The sequence below is a fragment of the Lithobates pipiens genome, unplaced genomic scaffold (genome assembly GCF_037356315.1).
Source record: "Lithobates pipiens isolate NorthernLeopardFrog02 unplaced genomic scaffold, aLitPip1_a1.2 Scaffold_19, whole genome shotgun sequence".
Lineage (NCBI taxonomy): Eukaryota > Metazoa > Chordata > Amphibia > Anura > Ranidae > Lithobates > Lithobates pipiens.
Genome location: NW_027507764.1, coordinates 346,547,605 through 346,567,317, shown reverse-complemented (window position 1 = coordinate 346,567,317; position 19,713 = coordinate 346,547,605). Strand labels below are relative to the sequence as shown.

Genomic DNA, 19,713 nt, shown 5'->3' with positions numbered 1-19,713 from the left:
CTAACCTGCTTCCATCCCGACCTTCTGCTTTGCCTTGTCTGCTTTGCCCCTTGATCCTTCAAAGCTGTAAGGTTTTGGACACTGCATGAAAATTGAATGTGGTCATGCATGTGAGCACTAATACAATACATAATCACTGCTGGGCTCCTCCAGCTTACTCTTAATAAAATCAACTCTTTACAAGTAAATTATGAGGAGCTCAGGCAGGTGTTTCAGTGCCTTAGAGCTAAAATAAACACTTAATCGTGGCCTCAATTTTATAAACTTAATTGGAAGAAAAGGCGATTTGCAGGAGAGTCTACACCCTGTGTCGCATGTAAAGGGGACATGAACTTTGTATATAGTGAGGCACTGTCTGGCAGGATTGTGTAATGATGTACACTTGTCACCTAAGTTTCCCAACTACATTATAGTATGCGGCTCCAAAGTTTATGACCAATATTCAAGGAAAACAGTTTTCTTAGAATCTGGGTTTTGGAGCCTGGGGTCTTTGTAGAGCTTTTGGTGGGATTCCTAGGTTCACATCTTACCTGGTAGCCAAACCTCAATATTAGCATCAGACATCCATAGGCCTTTATATATGTAAGCTGACTGAAGCTCTCTCAGTCTCTCTGCTGTGATAACCTGCTGCAGGTTGAAAAAGCTGACTGAAGACAAAAAGGTTACAAAATGTGCTTGTTTATTTTTAAGAACCCATTAGGGGCTCCCTGTTAGTCAGGAACCACCATGAGTTTAGGCAGTAGCTCAGACAAGCTATTGGAGTCCGCAAATCTTTTTATATATTAGCTCATTTTATTTGCACTACATATGTATTCAAATGGATTGTTTCGTGCCATTACACATAATATTTTCCTTAAGATATAACCATATTTTAAATTATCTCAAAATCTTTAAAATATCTCTTAAGATATGGTCATATGTATATTACGTTAAACATGACAAAATTGTTTCCCCAATTAAAGTTTACACACTGGTAGTTAGGTTACCTTGGGAATAGTTAACAGTCAGTTTTTTTCCAATTCCTGTCAATATTTATGTGTTTTTAGTGCAGTGCAAAGACAGAAATGGCCTTTGGCATGAGCAAAAGATCTAACTGCTAGAAAATGATCCAAACAAGTCCCAAAGCAAGATCAGTTAAAATTGTCCAGTTTAGTCTGCCTTTTCCTGAAGTAGGTGACATGAAGATTATCAAACACTGTCTGTCCCATAGACATCAAAGTAGTGATGTCAGAGTAGTCCATCATATCTGCAGATAGAGTACAAGTCTGATGTCTATGGAAATCGTATAAATTGTGTGTCCATGCACACTGTAAAGTTTGCCAGCTCATCTGTAAGATGGAAAAATTACACAGCAAGAACTCTTCAGACCTTGCTGTACATTATTTGCCTTTCTTCGTCTTTGCAGTCTTCTCTTTTCTTTTCTTCACGTGTTTTGGGACCTTGTTTTTTCTCTTTTCTCTCTGTGCTTCTTTCACCAGTTTCTTCTTTTCCTATTGAAAAGAGGGACACTACATGAAATAACAAATTGCATGCATCTCTTTTTAAAGCTACAGGGAGTCACGTAGGAATTCAAACAAACAAAATGAAGAAAGGTGAGGCTTAATGTGACAGTATAAAACTATATGAATGGGAACAAAGTAGATGTTTCAGCAGTTAAAGAAAGCAGCAGGCAAAACAGACTAGAACCACAGGTTTTAACAATCCATGTTGATACATTTGTTGAATGCCGCTCGGGCGTGTATTCCAGCACTCTGGAAACCGGAGTCTCCCACCATGCTCCTGCACTGGTTTGCAAGAATAACAGATATTCATTATTTCTATGGAAAGCATGTCTGCATCCTTACAGGGTAAAGAAGAAAAAGTTCTACAAAAAGTGGTTTTACTGGACACTTTTCACTTGCTCACAGGAAAATGGTGGGGGTCTGGCTGTGGGGGAATGAGATTCCCTTTCAATCTCCCCTACCCCTCCCTCCCCCTTTTTCTTTCCTCATGTCAATGGGCGTTATGTTGCTTGGATTCGAGTGGGTGATTCTTCCAAGAGATGTACTGCCACTGGATATATTTGTATTTGCATTAGAATGGTCCACCGATTGTTTGGTTGTATTGCTATGCCTACATTCATGTTTGTCTTTTGAAAAGTAAATAAAGAATGTTAAAAAAAAAATAAAAAATTAAAAGAAAAAAGTCTGGAACAGTTCCAAACTCTAAATACGTTTAAATTTACGCTTGGAAGATAATATTGAATACAATACAGAATGACATAGCATACAAATTACAATTTGCAGATCTGCAAAAGTTACTGTCATACAATTCAAAGTGGTAATGAATTTATTGAGTAAGAAAAAATTGTTTTTTTGTGCGTTGCGCTGCTGGATTATATATGTCCTGGATGGGGGGAGTGAGGAAGGGAAAAAAGAGGGGGGGTTTTTTATGGGGGAGGGGGAAAAAAACGCTGAAGTTGGTAAATTGGTGTGGCGGATTTAGGGATGTCAAGTCGGCTTGTCACAGAGTTTTGCAATCCTTGCTATGTATGTCAGAAAAATGCAGCAGAAGTAATGGATAGCTGGCAGGATCACAAATTATAGTCCACAGTTACTGGTTGTGGAAAATAGTCATAGGAAGGGGATGATTTCTTTAACACAGGCAGGTAGGCAGCATGTTCAAGGGTAGAAGGTACCTTGTAAAAGACATATAAACAGAAGAAAAAACAGCGCCAATCTAAGTGCAGTATTGTTGAATCAAAGACATTTAATTTGTGAAGTTATGCACTCACACTCTACCAGAAGGTTTCAGGCACATCATGTATCTAGAGGGCATCGCAGGGCTCTCGAGGAGAAGCGGTAACTCGTTCGGCTGTATCTCTCGTCCGATGGCGCCGGTGGTTCCCAGCGTCGCACGGCTTGGTATAACAGCGTCAGGGAGGTCCGTGCTCCTTCATTGGAGATGCCTGATGAAGGAGCACGTATGCTCCGAACGCGTGCAACGTAAACTACAACGAAACGTCATCGCAGTGCGCCCCTCAACGTAACAACGAACGGACGAACGGACCTCCCTGACGCTGTTATACCAAGCCGTGCGACGCTGGGAACCACCGGCGCCATCGGACGAGAGATACAGCCGAACGAGTTACCGCTTCTCCTCGAGAGCCCTGCGATGCCCTCTAGATACATGATGTGCCTGAAACCTTCTGGTAGAGTGTGAGTGCATAACTTCACAAATTAAATGTCTTTGATTCAACAATACTGCACTTAGATTGGCGCTGTTTTTTCTTCTGTTTGTAATGAATTTATTGTCTTCCAAAACTATCCACTTAAAGACCAGACCTTTTTTTGGCACTTTTTGTTTAAAAGCTTAAATCAGTATTTAAAAAAATAAAATAAAATAACTGCTATAGCCAGCAGTAGATGGGGGCATGGTGAGTATTTTCATATCATATTTGTATTGGTCCAGCAACGCACCAACACCTTTGCAGCCATTGTGCTACATGCTGGGTGTTTGGTGTGCTGCATGTACCTTTAAGAAGGGGTGGCTCCCCTTCAGTCCACCTGATCTATCCATTAGAATGCATGTGCCTCCACTGTGGGGACACTCATTTTAGTGTTAGGACCACAGATACCAAGGTGCCTTGACGAGGCTCCGTGGCTTACGCATGCGTTTGCAATGGCGTGCGGACTAAACCCCTGTTTTTAACGTACTGTTAGACAGGTTAATTTGGTTGTCTCGAGCTGGTTGGGAAGTAGGATTGGATTTTTCCTGGGCATTCCCCAGGGCTTGTTATTTAAATCAGTATTTTAAACATTATTTATATATATATATATATATATATATATATATATATATATATATATATATATATATATATATATATATATATATATATATATATAGACATATAGACATATAGACATATAGACATATAGACATATAGACACACACACACATACATATTATATATTATATATTTTTAGCAGAAATCCTAGGGAATAAAATGGATATTGTTGCAATTTTTTATGTCACACATTATATGCGCAGCGGTTTTTCAAACGCAATATTTTTTTTTTTTTTTAAAGAAAAAATATTTTTTAATGAATAAAAAAATAAAAAAAAGATTAAAATTATTATTTTTTTTTTTTTTAAAAACCCACGACAATATGTACCCCAATTTTTTTGTATAATATGAAAGATGATGTAATGTGAGTAAATAGATACCCAACATGTCACGCCTTAAATTTGCGCAAGCTTGCGGAATGGTGACGAATTACAGTACTTGAAAATCTCCTTGGCGATGTTTTAAATGTCTTTGCACGTTACCCGTTTAGAGTTACAGAGGAGGTATAGTGCTAGAATTATTGCTTGCGATACCGCACATATGTGGTGCGAACACCATTTAAAAATGAGTGCGCGACTTGCTTTTTTGTGCGAGCAAGAGGGGATAAGGGTGCATTAAAAAAATATATATATATATATATATATTTTTTTTTCCTCAATAAAATTACCCCTTTATTTTTTATTTGGATCACTTTTATTCCTATTACAAGGAATGTAAACATTGGTCTGTTAGTAAGGTCAGCCACAGACTGTTTGAATTTTGGGCCGGTTCAGCAGGGACCAGCTGAGATCCAAACCATGTATGGACAGGCTGAATATATGAAGTTGATTGATCAACTTGGGTTCAACCAGAATGCCAGATTTTCTGATTATCGCAAGCGGCTACTATAGCTGGTAGCAATAATAACTGGCTTCCCTGCCGGAAGAATACAATGGCTCGGCAGGAGGGATTCCCTTTGTCAGCGGGGTCTGTCTTGATGGGGGAAGCGTGCCAATTTTTTTCCTAAGACTGGCCATACACCTATAGAGTATCTGCAGATTTTCTATGGTTAGATGGAAAAAGTGGAACAGATTCCTCCATCTATGCTGAACTGTGTGGATGGAAGAATCTCCCACTGACCCATGCTTCCATATCTTACTATTCAACCCCACTGGCTCTCACAATACCTGAACATTCTGATTGGGTGCAGGCATCGTTTAGGTTGAGAACCAGCGGGGCCGACTAGCAAGATACTAAAGGTTTGCCCAGTGGGAGATTCCTCCATCCACACAGTTTACCATACATGGAGAAATCTGTTGCACTTTTTCCATCTAACCATAGAATATCTGAAGATAATCTATAGGTGTATGGCCTGTTTTAGACTTGTGGTTGCAGGAAAGAAATGTGTGCCGCCTGTGGCCGGCCTTAATCTCAGTCATCAGATACCTTTGTGCTGGCCATACACAATAACAAAAATTGTTTTTGATGAAGAATTGTAGTTTTACTGTGGTCTATATGTTGTACAGGTTTTTAAAGACTTTTAGTTTTAAGAATTTAATTGTACTACATGGGTGGATCTATCAAACAATATCTTTAATTGAAAACAGACAATAATGGCTGATGGAAAATTTTAGTAAATTAAAAAAATGTATCTTCTTTGTGGGTAATTTGAAGAAGTTGAATCTTTAACTGATTTATTTTGTTATACATATTTTGAGTTTGTTTGTCACAAAGATAATTTGAGTAATCTTAGGCAGAACATTAGGACTGAGAGCACTGATGCAATTTCTGGACTCCAATAATGGCTGACACAAGATCATTTTGAATATGATCTCTTTGATAAGCTGTCTCATAAAAACAACAATAAACTCAGCCACTCACTTTTTTATCCGTTTCTAGGTTAGGCGTCTGATCTTTCCGGTGAACTTCTTCAGAGTCTGAAACGGACTCATCTCCACTGTGACCATCTGAATCGGAGTCGTCTTGCTGCCCATGATTGGTGCTTTGCAGCAGAGCTGGTATCTGAACACACAAAATGAGGACCTTACAAATGGTCTGCATGCAGCCTATGTTCATCAGCACTGAGCTACGATTTTGTTTCTCATTTTATAGATTTTTTTTTACAAGATATTATTTTTGTTTACTGAAAATATCTGCTTTATATAACACAGGGATCACAGATTATAAAAGAGTATATGACATAGTGTTTTAACAAGTGAGGGGGTCAACTGTAATGTAAATTAGGCTAATGGCTGACTAGGTCCAATGTACAGCATTGCATTTCACAATTAGCTTAATAGCCCATGAACATAAACAGAACAGGTACAACACCCACTCAAACTTATAATAAAATAAACATTATTTATACAGCTTCACTCTAGTCCACAAGGAACCAAGAGCAATGCAACGACATACAAACAAATTAAAATAATCAGTAGTCAAACCAAAGGGGTTTAAGTGATCTGCTTGTGTGGTAGACTTTACTGACAACCATGCAACAAAATGTAAATCTCTTCCTATAAGCACTTTTTTTTTTACCATTTCAGCACCTGACAAGTCCTTCTTTAGGCCAGTGACGGTCTGATAGAGAATCTACAAAGAAAAAAAAAAATAGAACTGCTTATTCATATATATACATGCTTCTTGGTACAAGAAACCTCACCTTTGCCAATAACCAATCAACTGATCAGGATCACCAATTGTGTGGATAACATTTTAGTCTAATGATTTTGTGAGAAGGATTGCAGATATCCCATTATGCAGCAGTGAGGAAAGCAAGGAGAGAGTCCTCAGTCCTGTGTAGGATCTAAATTATGAGCTGGAGTTTACACAGTGCTTCCACTTCCCCCTCCTTGTGGCCAGAAGAATGGTGTGCTGCTGGTGGGGCCACCATTAGGCCTCATTTAAACCTCATGTACATTAAAAAAAAAAAAAAAAAAAGGGATGGGAAAAAAAAAAAAACGTGCAGATTCAACCTGACTCGCTTAGAATATTTTCAGCTTGTTCACACCGTGTGCAGAGATATGTATATTTCTAATATAGATCTCTGTAAGTACACAAAGAAAACAGTAATTTTCTGTGTCCTGTTCACTGGAGTTTTTTTTGTGCAGAAAACTTCACGATGCAGATTTCTGTGCAGAAAAAATACACACAATACCAGTGATGTGGTGCAGAAACAGGTGCAGAAAAACGCACGTCTGCACATGGTGAAAATGAGGCCTTTAAGCAAGCCTGTTGCAATATCCTGCATGAAAAAAGCACAGGTTTGCTAACCTCCTGATGAGCAAATACTCAGGCTTGGACTAAGTAGATAAAGATGAATAAGGCAGAATTCTAAACCTTTTTAACACTTACCGACCGCCTACCATAGATAAACTGTGGTAGGTCGATCCCCACTCTGCTTTAGGGGCTGCCCCTCTCAGGGTACACTTTTACATATCTTTTGGGATTGTCCCCACATAAAATGCACTTGGCATAAGGCTAGCATAATAATAGAAAAAACATCTGGTAGAAAATTTTCTCTTACACCCCAAATCTGTCTTCTATTCACCCCATACAGGATATTCCATTGACAAGCACAAAGCTAATCCACACATTCCTCAGCTCCATCCATTGGGCCATAGCCTTTAATTGGCGCTCCACTATGGTACCTTGGCCACAAATTCTCAAATATGATGGTGTGAAAAAAGACACGCGTTTCCCAAATCATCTTCCAGGACAGCTATGTGAGAATTGGCTCCATCTTCAACAGAAAACACAAACCAGATAGATTAAAAACCCCTCCTTTCCCTTCATTCTCAGTTTTGTTTCAACAACCATTCAGGAGTACACTTTGTCATTTGTTTCCATTGGCTCTAACAATTGTAGCCGTCAGACCTACCTCAAGTGACTAGGTTTCTGGTGTGCCTGTGGTTCTGGTCAAGTTGCTTACCCAAGGCAGTGGCGGAATTATCAGGATCACAGCAGTCGCACTTGCGACTGGGCCCTGCCGTTCTGCCACTTCAGGGGCGGCCCACTGCCACCCTCCCTCAACACTACCACTGGCCCCCCTCCCCCAACACCACCGCTGCCACCCCCCCTCAACACCCCCGGCTGCCACTGATGGGAGGGCCTTCATGATTTCTTGCACCGGGGGCCTTGAAGTTTCTAGATACGCCTCTGGCCCAAGGTTTTTTTTCCTGAAGACATGTGCTGGGTCCTTGCTGCTTGACTGATGAAGGCAACTCCAGCAGCAGCCAGTTGCTTTTTTTGGCAAGCTTTCTGGACCTGGGCTTCATCTTCAGAAGGTGGGGAACGGCGCGTGGAGATTTTTTGACCACTGGGATCCTTTTAAACAATTTATGGCTATAGGGTAGAATTCCATTTCCTGAGTGGTAATTATCAATTTACTAATATATCACATGCACAAATGCTCACAGAATATGAGGTATTGAACATATGGATGTTTTGATATATCTTTTTAGAGCCAAAAAAACACCTGAAGAGGACTATGACCAAATAAGTTGAAACGCATTTGAATGTTCGTGTGGATGTCATTCTTGTAATGCACTGTCAATTGATAGTTGTACTGTGTAAAAATTGACAGCTGTAATAGAATATGATTGTATACACCTGTAGCCAGAACGTATTATTTTAAATCCTATTCCCATTCTTGTACTAATTTTGTCCAATAAAGACTTTACAATATTGTAAACTAAACTTTCTTGATTAGAATACCTAACTGCTAAAAAAAACATTGCGGAAATCTTTCCATTTTTTTCAATTATTTGGGGTGTGCATCCCTTCAGACTCTCTGATATGCATTTTTCTATCATATGCTCTTTTGGACTGTTCCTTCTGATGCAGTAGTGGTGATGACGGTCATCGGTCCTCCTGCTGGGTTACGGTCTACATTTTTCTGGCAGTATAGTGCCTCTGGGCAGGTTCCCTGTATGGTAGGCTGAGGAGGACCAAGAGGATGCCAGCTCAGTTCCGGAACCGGATGTGCACTTCCTCCCGGCCACTTATAAGCATGGGCGTCCACACTCAGCATTCATCAGTTCTGGTCAGTTACTACCTGCTAGTATTATGGCTCACCCCTAAAGATTAATGGTCTCATCAGGAGCAAAGAGGGCAGGTGCTTCCAGGGAATAAATCTCTAATGCTGCAGTATGGGCCTCAAGCCATGCTTCCAGGAAGCGCTACCACTTGGAAATGTTGTCCAGCCAAGACTCGTCCTTCGGACGGAAGGTGCTACAGGCATTAGTCCACACACTCAAAAGTTATGTTTACTTGTGTATACTCTCAAGTAGCTGTCCTGGAACATGATTTGGGAAAACCATGGTTACACATTTACTGATAATGGTATATCTGAGAATTTTCCAGGACAGTATCCATATTCACACCCAGATGTTTTTGATTTTTAGTGTTTGAAACTGTTTCATTTTTACCTAGAAATTCCCCTCATGTACATTGGTAGAGGTTCCTTACAACAACTGAGGATGAAGAAGGGCCTTTTTAGTCAGTTTCTGGCTCCTGTTGAAGGCGGAGCCAATCAAGTAGCTGTCCTGGAAGATTCTTGGAAAGGAACAATGGTATTTAACTACTAGAACCCAGTCTAAAGAACAATTTTCCTACAATGGCCTGATTAAGAACCTGAGTGCCGTACAATTAGTCCCAAAGGGGCTGCACTTTGTATACCAGGGAGGTAAACGCTGGCCTTTTTCCCTGCATATACCGACTATCTTAATTTCCATCATCTTGTTTTGATGGCCTTGACAAATGGGCAATACAAAGCATTTCTGTATATGGGGAACATATTGCACTTAGCCTTTCTACCAGGATTTAGCACTAGGTGGTTAAGCAGGCAATCAGACTTGGGCACTCAGTAAGGGGTGGAGAAAGTCCTTGCCTGTGCAAGCCCCAACTATAGTGACTTAGAGCTTACATATGGATTTTTCTCTTTAATCCAAAGGCTGGATAAAGCAGTAGGGGAGAGAAGGGTAGGAAAGCATAGGCAGCTTGGCGGACTGGTATTTAAGTTAACCTGTTGCTTTGCTCATCAAGGCTCAATTAAAATGTAACACATAACTTACAATTATTGCCATAAATGAAAACCTAAATAAAAAGCATTATAATGTTATTATATCCACGCTACCTACAAACACGCAGATCAATACAATCAGATACAGTTACTCACATTATCATGTTGGGTGTTCATTGAAAGGTCCTCTTCTTTTAACTTCTGCATTACTTCAACATCCCTTTCATAGTTTTTCACCTCATTCAGAGTTCGGGGAATATATGCCTTCTTAAACACCTAAATAAAAAGAGCGGGGATAAAATATGTGAGAGATCTAAGTTCACAGATACTACAAATGTTTCATTTAGCAATCCATGTTCTGTTTTTGTTTAAGAAATTTTATTGCCAGAATCCAAAAAAATATTACCTTCGTCACTTGCCATATGTGGAAGACACAGAGTTTATCTAGACACAGGCATGAAAGACTATACTGTGCCTTGCAAAAGTATTCACACCCCCCCACCCTTGGCATTTTTCGTGTTTTGTTGTCTCACAACCTGGAATTAACATGGATTGTTTGAAGATTTGCATCTTTTAATTTACAGAACATGCCCACAACTTTGAAGATTTTTTTTTGTGAACCAAACAACAAATTGGACAAAAAAAAACCTGAAAAAGTCAATGTGCATACTTTGTAGAGCCACCTTTTGCAGCTTTCACAGCTCCAAGTCACTTTGGATAAGTCTCTATGAGCTTGCCACATCTTACCACTGGGATTTTTGCCCATTCCTCCTTGCAAAACTGCTCCAGCTCCTTCAAGTTGGATGGTTTGCGCTTGTGAACAGCAATCTTTAAGTCTGACCACAGATTTTCTATTGGATTGAGGTATGGGCTTTGACTAGGCCATTCCAACACATTTACACGTTTCCCCTTAAACCACTCAAGTGTTGCTTTAGCAGTGTGTTCATTGCGCTACTGGAAGGTGAACCTCTGTCCTAGCCTCAAATCAAACAGAGTGGTACAGGTTTTGCTCAAGGATATCCCTGTATTTAGCACCATCCATCTTTCCCTCAACTTTGACCAGTTTCCCAGTCCCGACTGTTGAAAAACATCCCCACACCATGATGCTGCCACCACCATGTTTCACTGTGGGGATAGTGTTCTCTGGGTGATGTGATGGGTTTGCGCCAGACATATATTTTTCTTTGATGGCCAAAAAGTAAAATTTTAGTCTCATCAGACCAGAGCACCTTCCTCCATACATTTTGGGAGTCTCTCACATGCCTTTTTGCAAACTCAAAATGTGACATTTTGTTTTTTTTACTGAAAGTAATAGCTTTCTTCTGGCCACTCTGCCATAAAGCCCAACTCTGTGGAGCGTACGGCTTATTATCATCCTATGTACAGATACTCCAGTCCCCGCTGTGGAACTCTGCAGCTCCTCCAGTGTTACCTTAGGTCTCTGTGCTGCCTCTCTGATTAATGCCCTCCTTGCCCGGACCGTGAGTTTTGGTGTGCAGCCGTCTCTTGGCAGGTGTTCTATTGTGCCATGTTCTTTCCAATTGGTTATGATAGATTTGATGGTGCTCCTAGGGATCAAAGATTTTTTTTTTTTTTTTTATAACCTAGCCCTGACTTGTTCTTCTCAATAACATTGTCCCTTACTTGTTTGGTTAGTGGCGACTCTTGCTTAGGTATTGCAGCCTCTAGGGCCTTTCAAAAAGGTGTGTATATGTAATGACAGTTCATGTGACACTTAGATTGCACACAGGTGGACATCATTTCACTAAGTATGTGACTTCTGAAGGCAATTGGTTGCACCAGAGCTTTTTATGGGCTTCATAACAAAGGGGGTGAATACATACGCACATGGCAATTTTTTTTATTTCAGAAAAAAAGTTTAACGTATATATTTTTCTAATTTTACTTCACCAATTTGTGTTGTGATCCATCACATATAATTCAGATTTAAAAAAAAAAAAACATTGAACCAAAGGCTGTAATGTAACAAAATAAATAAAAGGGGTGTGAATACATTTGCAAGGCACTGTAGCATGAAAATGTTCATTACATTTTTGAAAATTGTATTCAATTTCAAACAAAGATTATTGTCCTGCAAAATTAACATCCTGCAATCCCTGTTTTTTTTTTTGTTTTGTTTTGTTTTTCATACAGAAACCACCTTAACACACTAACAGAAAATAGTATTTTTTTTCTAAATCAGAGCAATTAAATAAAAAAAAGAAGGCAGCATCGATTCCTCTCCACCATTTTTGCAGACTGTCAACCCAACAGGGTCCCAGTGTTGGCCAGCGCTTCTTAACCACTGGTTCTAAGACCTAACCACACATAAGGGTACTCATCCTCCAGGGGGATCTTCCCATTAAAACCAGATGATTTTAGTAAACTTATTAGATAACCCCCCATGCTTGGCATGTCATTCTGTAAAAGGGGATATTTGCATTTATCATCATCTTCCATGGCCCTACAGTAAGGTGATCAGTATGTATCCATCACCTAGCAATCAATTTCCTCACATAAAGGTAGTCCAAAGCATTTCTTTGTGGAATTATTAATCTCCTCACTTTCAATGATCTCTAACAGGCATAACAAAGGATTACAGATGTCGGGGAAGCCAAAGTTATCAGCCATAAATTCAGTCACTTGAGACCAAAGCAGCCCATCATTGGAATAGCCCAACACCATATGTAGAAAGGTCCCTTTAGACATATGGCACATGTGATCACCTTTCTGCATTTTAAACAACAGAGTGTAATTTGATGCAGATATCGCAGCTGAAACATCCTGTCATATGAAATAGCTGTGGGTATGTAGGTACTTAAAACTTGCAGCCAAATCTCCTCTGACAACTCTTGTACAATACCTAGCCTCCTGTCACAAGATCTTCGTACCAATTTCTCATTAGAAAAAGTTAATATAGTATAATACCTAGATATCAATTTAAAATGGCCCGCCTCCAAAATGACTGACTCCCTTTAGTAGTAGTAGCTGTTATACAAGCTGTACACTCACTACCTTACATTGTAGTAAAGTGTAATTTCTTCAGTGTTGAAAAGAAATAAAATATTTACAAAAATGTGAGGGGTGTACTCACTTGTGAGAAACTGTACATGATAGAGATATCTCTATCTCTTATATATAGTAGGTGAGGTTGAACAAAAAAAAAAAAGAAAAAAAAAAAAAAAAAAGACACAAGTCCATCAAGTTCAACCCACGTGTGTGATTATATGTCAGCATTAAATTGTATATCCCTGTATGTTGCGGGCCTTCAGGTGCTTATCTAATAGTTTCTTGAAACTATTTGATGCTCCCCACTGAGACGACCGCTTGTGGAAGGGAATTCCACATCCTTGCCTCTCTTACAGTAAAGAACCCTCTATGTAGTTTATTGTTAAACCTCTTTTCTTCTAATTTTAATGAGTGGTCACAAGTTTTGTTAAACTCCCTTCCTCGAAAAAGTTTTATCTCTATTGTGGGGTCACCAGTATGGTGTTTGTATATTGAAATCATATCCCCTCTCAAGCGTCTCTTCTCCAGAGAGAATAAGTTCAGTGCTCGCAACCTTTCCTCATAACCAATATTCTCCAGACCCTTTATTAGCTTTGTTGCCCTTATTTGTACTCACTCCATTTCTAGTACATCCTTCCTGAGGACTGGTGCCCAGAACTGGACAGCATACTCTAGGTACGCCTGGATCAGAGTCTTGTAGAGCATGAGAATTATCGTTTTATCTCTGGAGTTTCTCCCCTTTTTAAATGCATGACAATATTCTGTTTGCTTTGTTAGCAGCAGCTTGGCATTTTCCATCCTAGATTTCCCCAGAGGTTCTGCCCCTGGTGTATAGATTGCATTCATATTTTTGCCACCCAAATGCATTATTTTACATTTTTCTACATTGAACCTCATTTTGTCATGTAGTTGCCCATCCCATTCATTTGTTCAGATCTTTTTGCAAGGTTTCCACATCCTGCGGAGACGTTATTACCCTGCTTAACCACTTGCTTACTGGGCACTTAAACCCCCCTCAGTCCCAGACCAATTTTCAGCTTTCAGCGCTGATGCACTTTGAATGACAATTGCGCGGGCATACAACACTGTACCCAAATGAAATTTTTATAATTTTTTTCCCACAAATAGAGCTTTCTTTTGGTGGTATTTAGTTACAGCTCGGAGTTTTATTTTTTGCTAAACAAACAAAAAAAGATGCAAAAAAAAAAATCATGTTTTAATAGTTTGTTATAAAATTTTGCAAACGGGTCATTTTTCTCCTTCATTGAAGTGCGCTGATTAGGCGGCACTGATAGGCTGCATTGGTGGGCACTGATGGGCTGCATTGGTGGGCACTGATGGGCACAGATAAGGCGGCACCGATGGGCACAGATAAGGCGGCACTGATGGGCAAAGATGGGCACGGATGGGTGGCACGGATGGGTGGCACTGATAGGTACCACTGATAGATGGGACTGATGGGCACTGATAGGTGGCTCTGATAGGTGGCACTGCTGGGCACTGATGGGCGGCACTGGGGTGCAGCACCTTTTAGGCAGATTGTGGGCACTGTGGGTGGCACTGTTGGGTGGCATTGTGGGCACTGCTGGGTGGCACTTTGGGCACTGCTGGGTGGCACTGACGGGGGGCACTTACTTTTTATTAGGGTGGCACTGCAGGGGGCAGGTGGGCGCTTGCATTGCTGGCCGTGATGTCCCGATCACGGCCGCCGGTGATCGGCTTTTTTGTCAGCGCGGAGGAATACTAGCCGATTACCGGCTCCGTTATGTCACCTGATCAGCTGTCATTGGCTGACAGCTGATCACGTGATAAGGGGTCGGGATCGACCCCTTGCACGGATCGGTGATCAGGCGAGTCTCACAGACTCGCCGATCACAGGGGGCGCGCAGGCCGCTCGTACACGGGACTATAGACGTAGTCCCGGAAAAGGAGATCCGCGCTGTAGCCGTCATTTGGCTATAGCGCGGATCTCAAGTGGTTAACTTAGTATTGTCTGCAAATACAGAGAATGAACTGTTTACCCCATCATCCAGGTTGTTTATTAACAAATTAAATAGGATTGGTCCCAGCACAGAACCCTGGGGGACACCACTACCCACCCCTGACCATTCCAAGTACTCCCCATTTATCACCACCCTCTGAACTCGCCCTTGTAAACCAGTTTTCAATCCATATACTCACCATATGGTCCATGCCAACGAACCTTATTTTGTACAGTAAACGTTTATGGGGAACTGTGTCAAATGCTTTTGCAAAAGCCAGATACACCACGTCCACAGGCCTTTCTTTATCTAGATGGCAACTCACCTCCTCATAGCAGGTTAATAGATTGGTTTGGCAAGAATGATTCTTCATGAATCCATGCGGATTACTGCTAACGATACCATTTTCATTACTAAAATCTTGTATATAGTCTCTTATCTCCTCCAAGAGTTTACATACTATTGATTTTAGGCTAACTGGTCTGTAACTCCCAGGGATGTATTTTGGGCCCTTTTTAAATATTGGTGCTACACTGGCTTTTCTCCAATCAGCTGGTACCATTCCAGCCAGTAGACTGTCAGTAAAAATTAGGAACAATGGTCTGGCAATTACTTGACTGAGTTCCCCAAGTACCCTCAGGTGCAAGCCATCTGGTCCCGGTGATTTATTAATGTTAAGTTTCCCAAGTCTAAATTTTAATTCTGTCCTCTCTTAACCATGAAGGCTCTTTCTGTGATGTGTCATGAGGATAAACACTGCAGTTTTGGTTACTGGAGCCCCCCCCCCCCCCCCCAAATTTCTCCATGAAGACTGAGGAGAAGAATAAATGTGATACCTTCGCCATCTCCCCATCCTTTGTAACCAGATGTCCTTCCTCATTCTTTATGGGGCCAATATGGTCTATCCTCCCTTTTTTACTGTTTACATATTTTAAAAAATTCTTGGGATTTGTTTTGCTCTCCTCCTCTATGTGTCTTTCATGTTCTATCTTAGCCATCCTTATTGCACCCTTACATTTCTTGTTGCATTCTTTATAAAGTCTGAATGCGGATGATGATCCCTCAACCTTGTATTTTTTGAAGGTCTTCTTTGCTTTTATATACATTTTTATGCATATAGCCATCCAGGACTTTTGTTCGCTCTTTTAAATGTATTACCCAATGGGATTCATTGGCTAATGCCCTTATTTAATATGTTCTTAAAGCAAACCCATCTCTCCTCCATGTTCTCTGTTCCCAAGATTTTATCCCAATTTATGCTTTCTAGCAAGGCTCGAAGTTTAGGGAAGTTGGCTCTTTTGAAATTCAATGTCTTTGTATTCCCCTTATATTTCCTATTTGTGTGATTTATACTGAAGCCAATTGACCTGTGATCGCGGTTACCTAAATTGCCCTGTATTTCCACATCTGTGATCGGGTCTGTATTGTTGGTAAACAGTAGATCCAGCAACGCTATATTTCTAGACCTGTCCCTAAATGCATGAATAATCGGGGGCAGATTAGTGCTAACGTTTTTTAACTTGAATTTGAACAGTAATACCCAGCAATATCTAATCTGGGCCGATACTGGGATTGGGCATGTGAGGGAAACCAGCACTATGGGAAAACGATCTATAGGAAATAAACTGGATTTGGCCCAGTTTATACTCGATCCAGATTAATCCCCAAATTCATGATTTAAGGAGAAAGCTGTGGTCAAGAAGGGGTCCAGAACCAGCATATGACACGCGCTCATCTAATGCCCAAATCCTGACATCTCCAGTCCCCCTAAATATAGGGAAGGAGTCGGAAATGATCCCATTGATCCAAAGCCTAGCCTAGCAATCTGTAAACAATCCACGGTTTTATTCTGATAAATTTACTGAGGCGCATTTAGCGATTTTATGGTGGAAGTTAAGAGTGGCACACACAAATTCAGATGAAGCAGATTAGAACCATCACTTTTAAAAAAAGCAACCAAATTCATGCTATATTATATATACACATGTTGAAATACATGAATGAATCAGGCAGCAGCACAAAATTGAAGCCACATCACACTTAAAAGGGGTTGTAAAGGTTCGGGTTTTTTCACCTTAATGCATTGTGTTTTTTTACCTTAATGCATCCTATGCATTAAGGTGAAAAAATACCTGGCAGTCACCGGCCCCCTACGCCCCCCCCCCCATGGGTTCCCGGGTCTTGATTGGATAGATTGATAGCAGCGCAGCCATTGGCTCCCGCTGCTGTCAATCAAATCCAATGATGTGGGCGCAGGGACACCGAATGCTTGACTCGCCCGCAAGGGGACCCCTCGGGAGAGCGCTTCTCCTAGGGGGCTTTCTGATGCGAAGAGAAGCCGTGAGAGCCGGTGGGGGACCCCAGAAGAGCAGGTTCGGGCCACTCTGTGCAAGGGAGCTGCACAGTGGAGGCAAGTATGATATGTTTGTTATTTTAAAAAAAAATATTTAAAAAAAAATTACCCTTACAATCACTTTAAACTGAGGTACATTCAATTGTGCACCGCAAAAAACACGTGATACTCCAAAAAAAAAAAAAAAAGTCAACACTGGAGTCTATACATAATCTGGAGAGTTTGTTTATTAACAAAACGTGGTCCAGTAGACAGCAAAAAGCTCAGATCCTACTGCTCAGATAAGCAGTAGGCAATGAAAAACTCCTCCAAACGGGGACACCTGTTCCTGTAACAATCACACTGCAGGTGAATCGGACATCTTATTTATTGTACTTAGTTTTTTTAATAATAATAAAAATTAAATGCAGATATTTGACTGGTTGTTATACTGTGCATATGCTGCAAGGTACTTACCTCTTCATCAACTTTATCTTGACTTGATCTTTCTTCTTCTGTTCTTTCAGCTGCTATCTTCATAGCCTATAAAACAGCTATTTTTAATAAAAATCCTTTAACAGTGAAGGCCTTCACACAGAATCAATCCTGTTGTGTGGAGCACAATACTTGCAAGGCAAGTGTATGGCATTATTAAAGCAGTATTAAACCCAAAACCAAAATAAAATGTAATATACTGCAGCTTACTAATCATTAGAGGTGGTGGCTGTATTGGGTTTCTTTTTATGCTTTTTATCTCCGTTTTCCCCTGGTGATCTCACCAGTAACACACCTCCTTTTTTAGAATGGCTCCATAAGTGATATGTAAACATTATATGATAAGTTGACTATAAACTGATAAAATAGACTAGGTCCACATCTCCGTGCGGAGCATCTCACAGCAGGGGTCCGGTGCATCCCTGTTCACGATTTCAGGTCTGATTTCGGTCCGAAAATGGGCTGAATGGGGACCTGAAATGGACCAGAAGATGCACAGGGCTCCTGTGCAATTTGCTCCGTAGCCATCCAGGAGCTGTGCGAATCAACTCCATTGAGAGCCAGTCACAAGCTTCTGACATATGAATTAGATGCAGGGAAATTCACAGTAGTGTGAATCCAGCCTAAAGCAATTAATGTTTTTGTCGGAGCTGAAGAGACCTTATAAGAATGAAACAACGGGTCAGTGGACAGTTATTTGTGTCAACACAGGACAATGAAATACACCATAATATAAAATACTCCAATGGAGACAGGAACTGACTGCCATCTCTTAATTTAGGGTTAGATCCAATCTTTACATCTCCCCTGTTTATCCACACCCACAGAATTCGATTGGCAGGCAAATCGAATTATTTATTTCTGTTTGGTCACCACCCCAACAGACTATTGCTGGCTAATTAGATTTGCCTGCCAATCCAATTCTGTAGGTGTGGATAAACAGGGAAGAGTGGTAAGATGCAAAGATTGGATCTAACCCTAGAGTAAGAGATGGCAGTCAGACGTTGCTTTCTCCTTTTGGTCAGTAACCTATGTATTCTATATTATGGTGTATTTCATTGTCCTGTGTTGACACAAATAACTGTACACCGACACGTTGTTTCATTATTCTTATAAGGTAAAAAAAATTTCTGGTGTCAGCAGGGGCATACCTAGAGCATTTGGCACCCGAGGCGGATCTTATATCTGGCACTCCCTCCCAACCTTAAAATGTAAAAACACCCCACTGTGCTACCTGCATACCTCTGCACCTCGCCAAGATCTCGGTCACTACTTCGTACACCCTCTCCACAATTGCATTACAAAATAACCCCTCCCCCAGCTTGGGACCCCTGCACATTACACAATACCCCCACCCCCAGCTCGGGAGCCCTGCACATTACAGATCCCCCCCCCCCACCAGCTCAGGACCCCTGCACATTGCCCCTTCCTACCTTACTGGGGCATGCATGCAGAGCTGGAGACACAGCAGCACAGAACAGAGGGCTGGAACTGCTGGAGTAAATTTTTCATATTAACAATGCTAATGATTGGTTGCTAGGACCACCTAACTTGAAAAATTACATTTAGCAGTTGCCTTCCTCTCTCCCTTGGAGTGTGCTGCAGAGTGAATCCGGCGACCGGCATTGGGTGTCGTTCACCCGGGTACGGTCTGTACACAGGCACCCCTGCACCATGTCACAGTTCACCTCTCCCTGCCCTGGTTGTCACAGCACCGCCGATGCTGCTTGTGTTTGTCACTCCGCTGTCACCAGTGCACTTGGAGAGGCGCCGGGCTGACACCCCCCCTGATGTGTGGCACCCAGGGGGACCACCCCACCCAGTTGGTAGGCCCCAGTGTGTCAGCATCCCCCTCACCCCCCATTCAATCCAGCCCCGTGCACCTCCACAGCTCTTCTCTCCCCTCACTTTCCGGGTTTTGGTGGCTTTGCTGGGGCACTGGCTTCCAATGCTGTGAATCAAAGCCAATGACAAGGGAGTGGGCCAAGTCGGGTGCGAGCAGGCATTGGACTGAAGGGAGGAGCCAGGAGCGCCGGCGGGGGACCCAAAAAAGACAAGGCTCACA

At 41.3% G+C, this 19,713-nt stretch overlaps 1 protein-coding gene across 1 annotated transcript in view; it reads right to left on the bottom strand.

Moving 5' to 3' along the window:
- Positions 1–662: 662 nt before the first annotated feature.
- Positions 663–19,713, bottom strand: part of RIOK1 (RIO kinase 1) — a 61,120-nt gene continuing 42,069 nt past the window's right edge. Inside the window, exons 13-17 of the mRNA XM_077492151.1 lie at positions 17,631–17,696; positions 9,987–10,106; positions 6,347–6,400; positions 5,690–5,830; positions 663–1,490 (exon numbers count right to left, since the gene is read on the bottom strand). Of these exons, the coding sequence (XP_077348277.1) occupies positions 1,380–1,490; positions 5,690–5,830; positions 6,347–6,400; positions 9,987–10,106; positions 17,631–17,696 (492 nt within the window). The 3' untranslated portion in view covers positions 663–1,379. The remainder of the gene's footprint in view (positions 1,491–5,689; positions 5,831–6,346; positions 6,401–9,986; positions 10,107–17,630; positions 17,697–19,713) is intronic.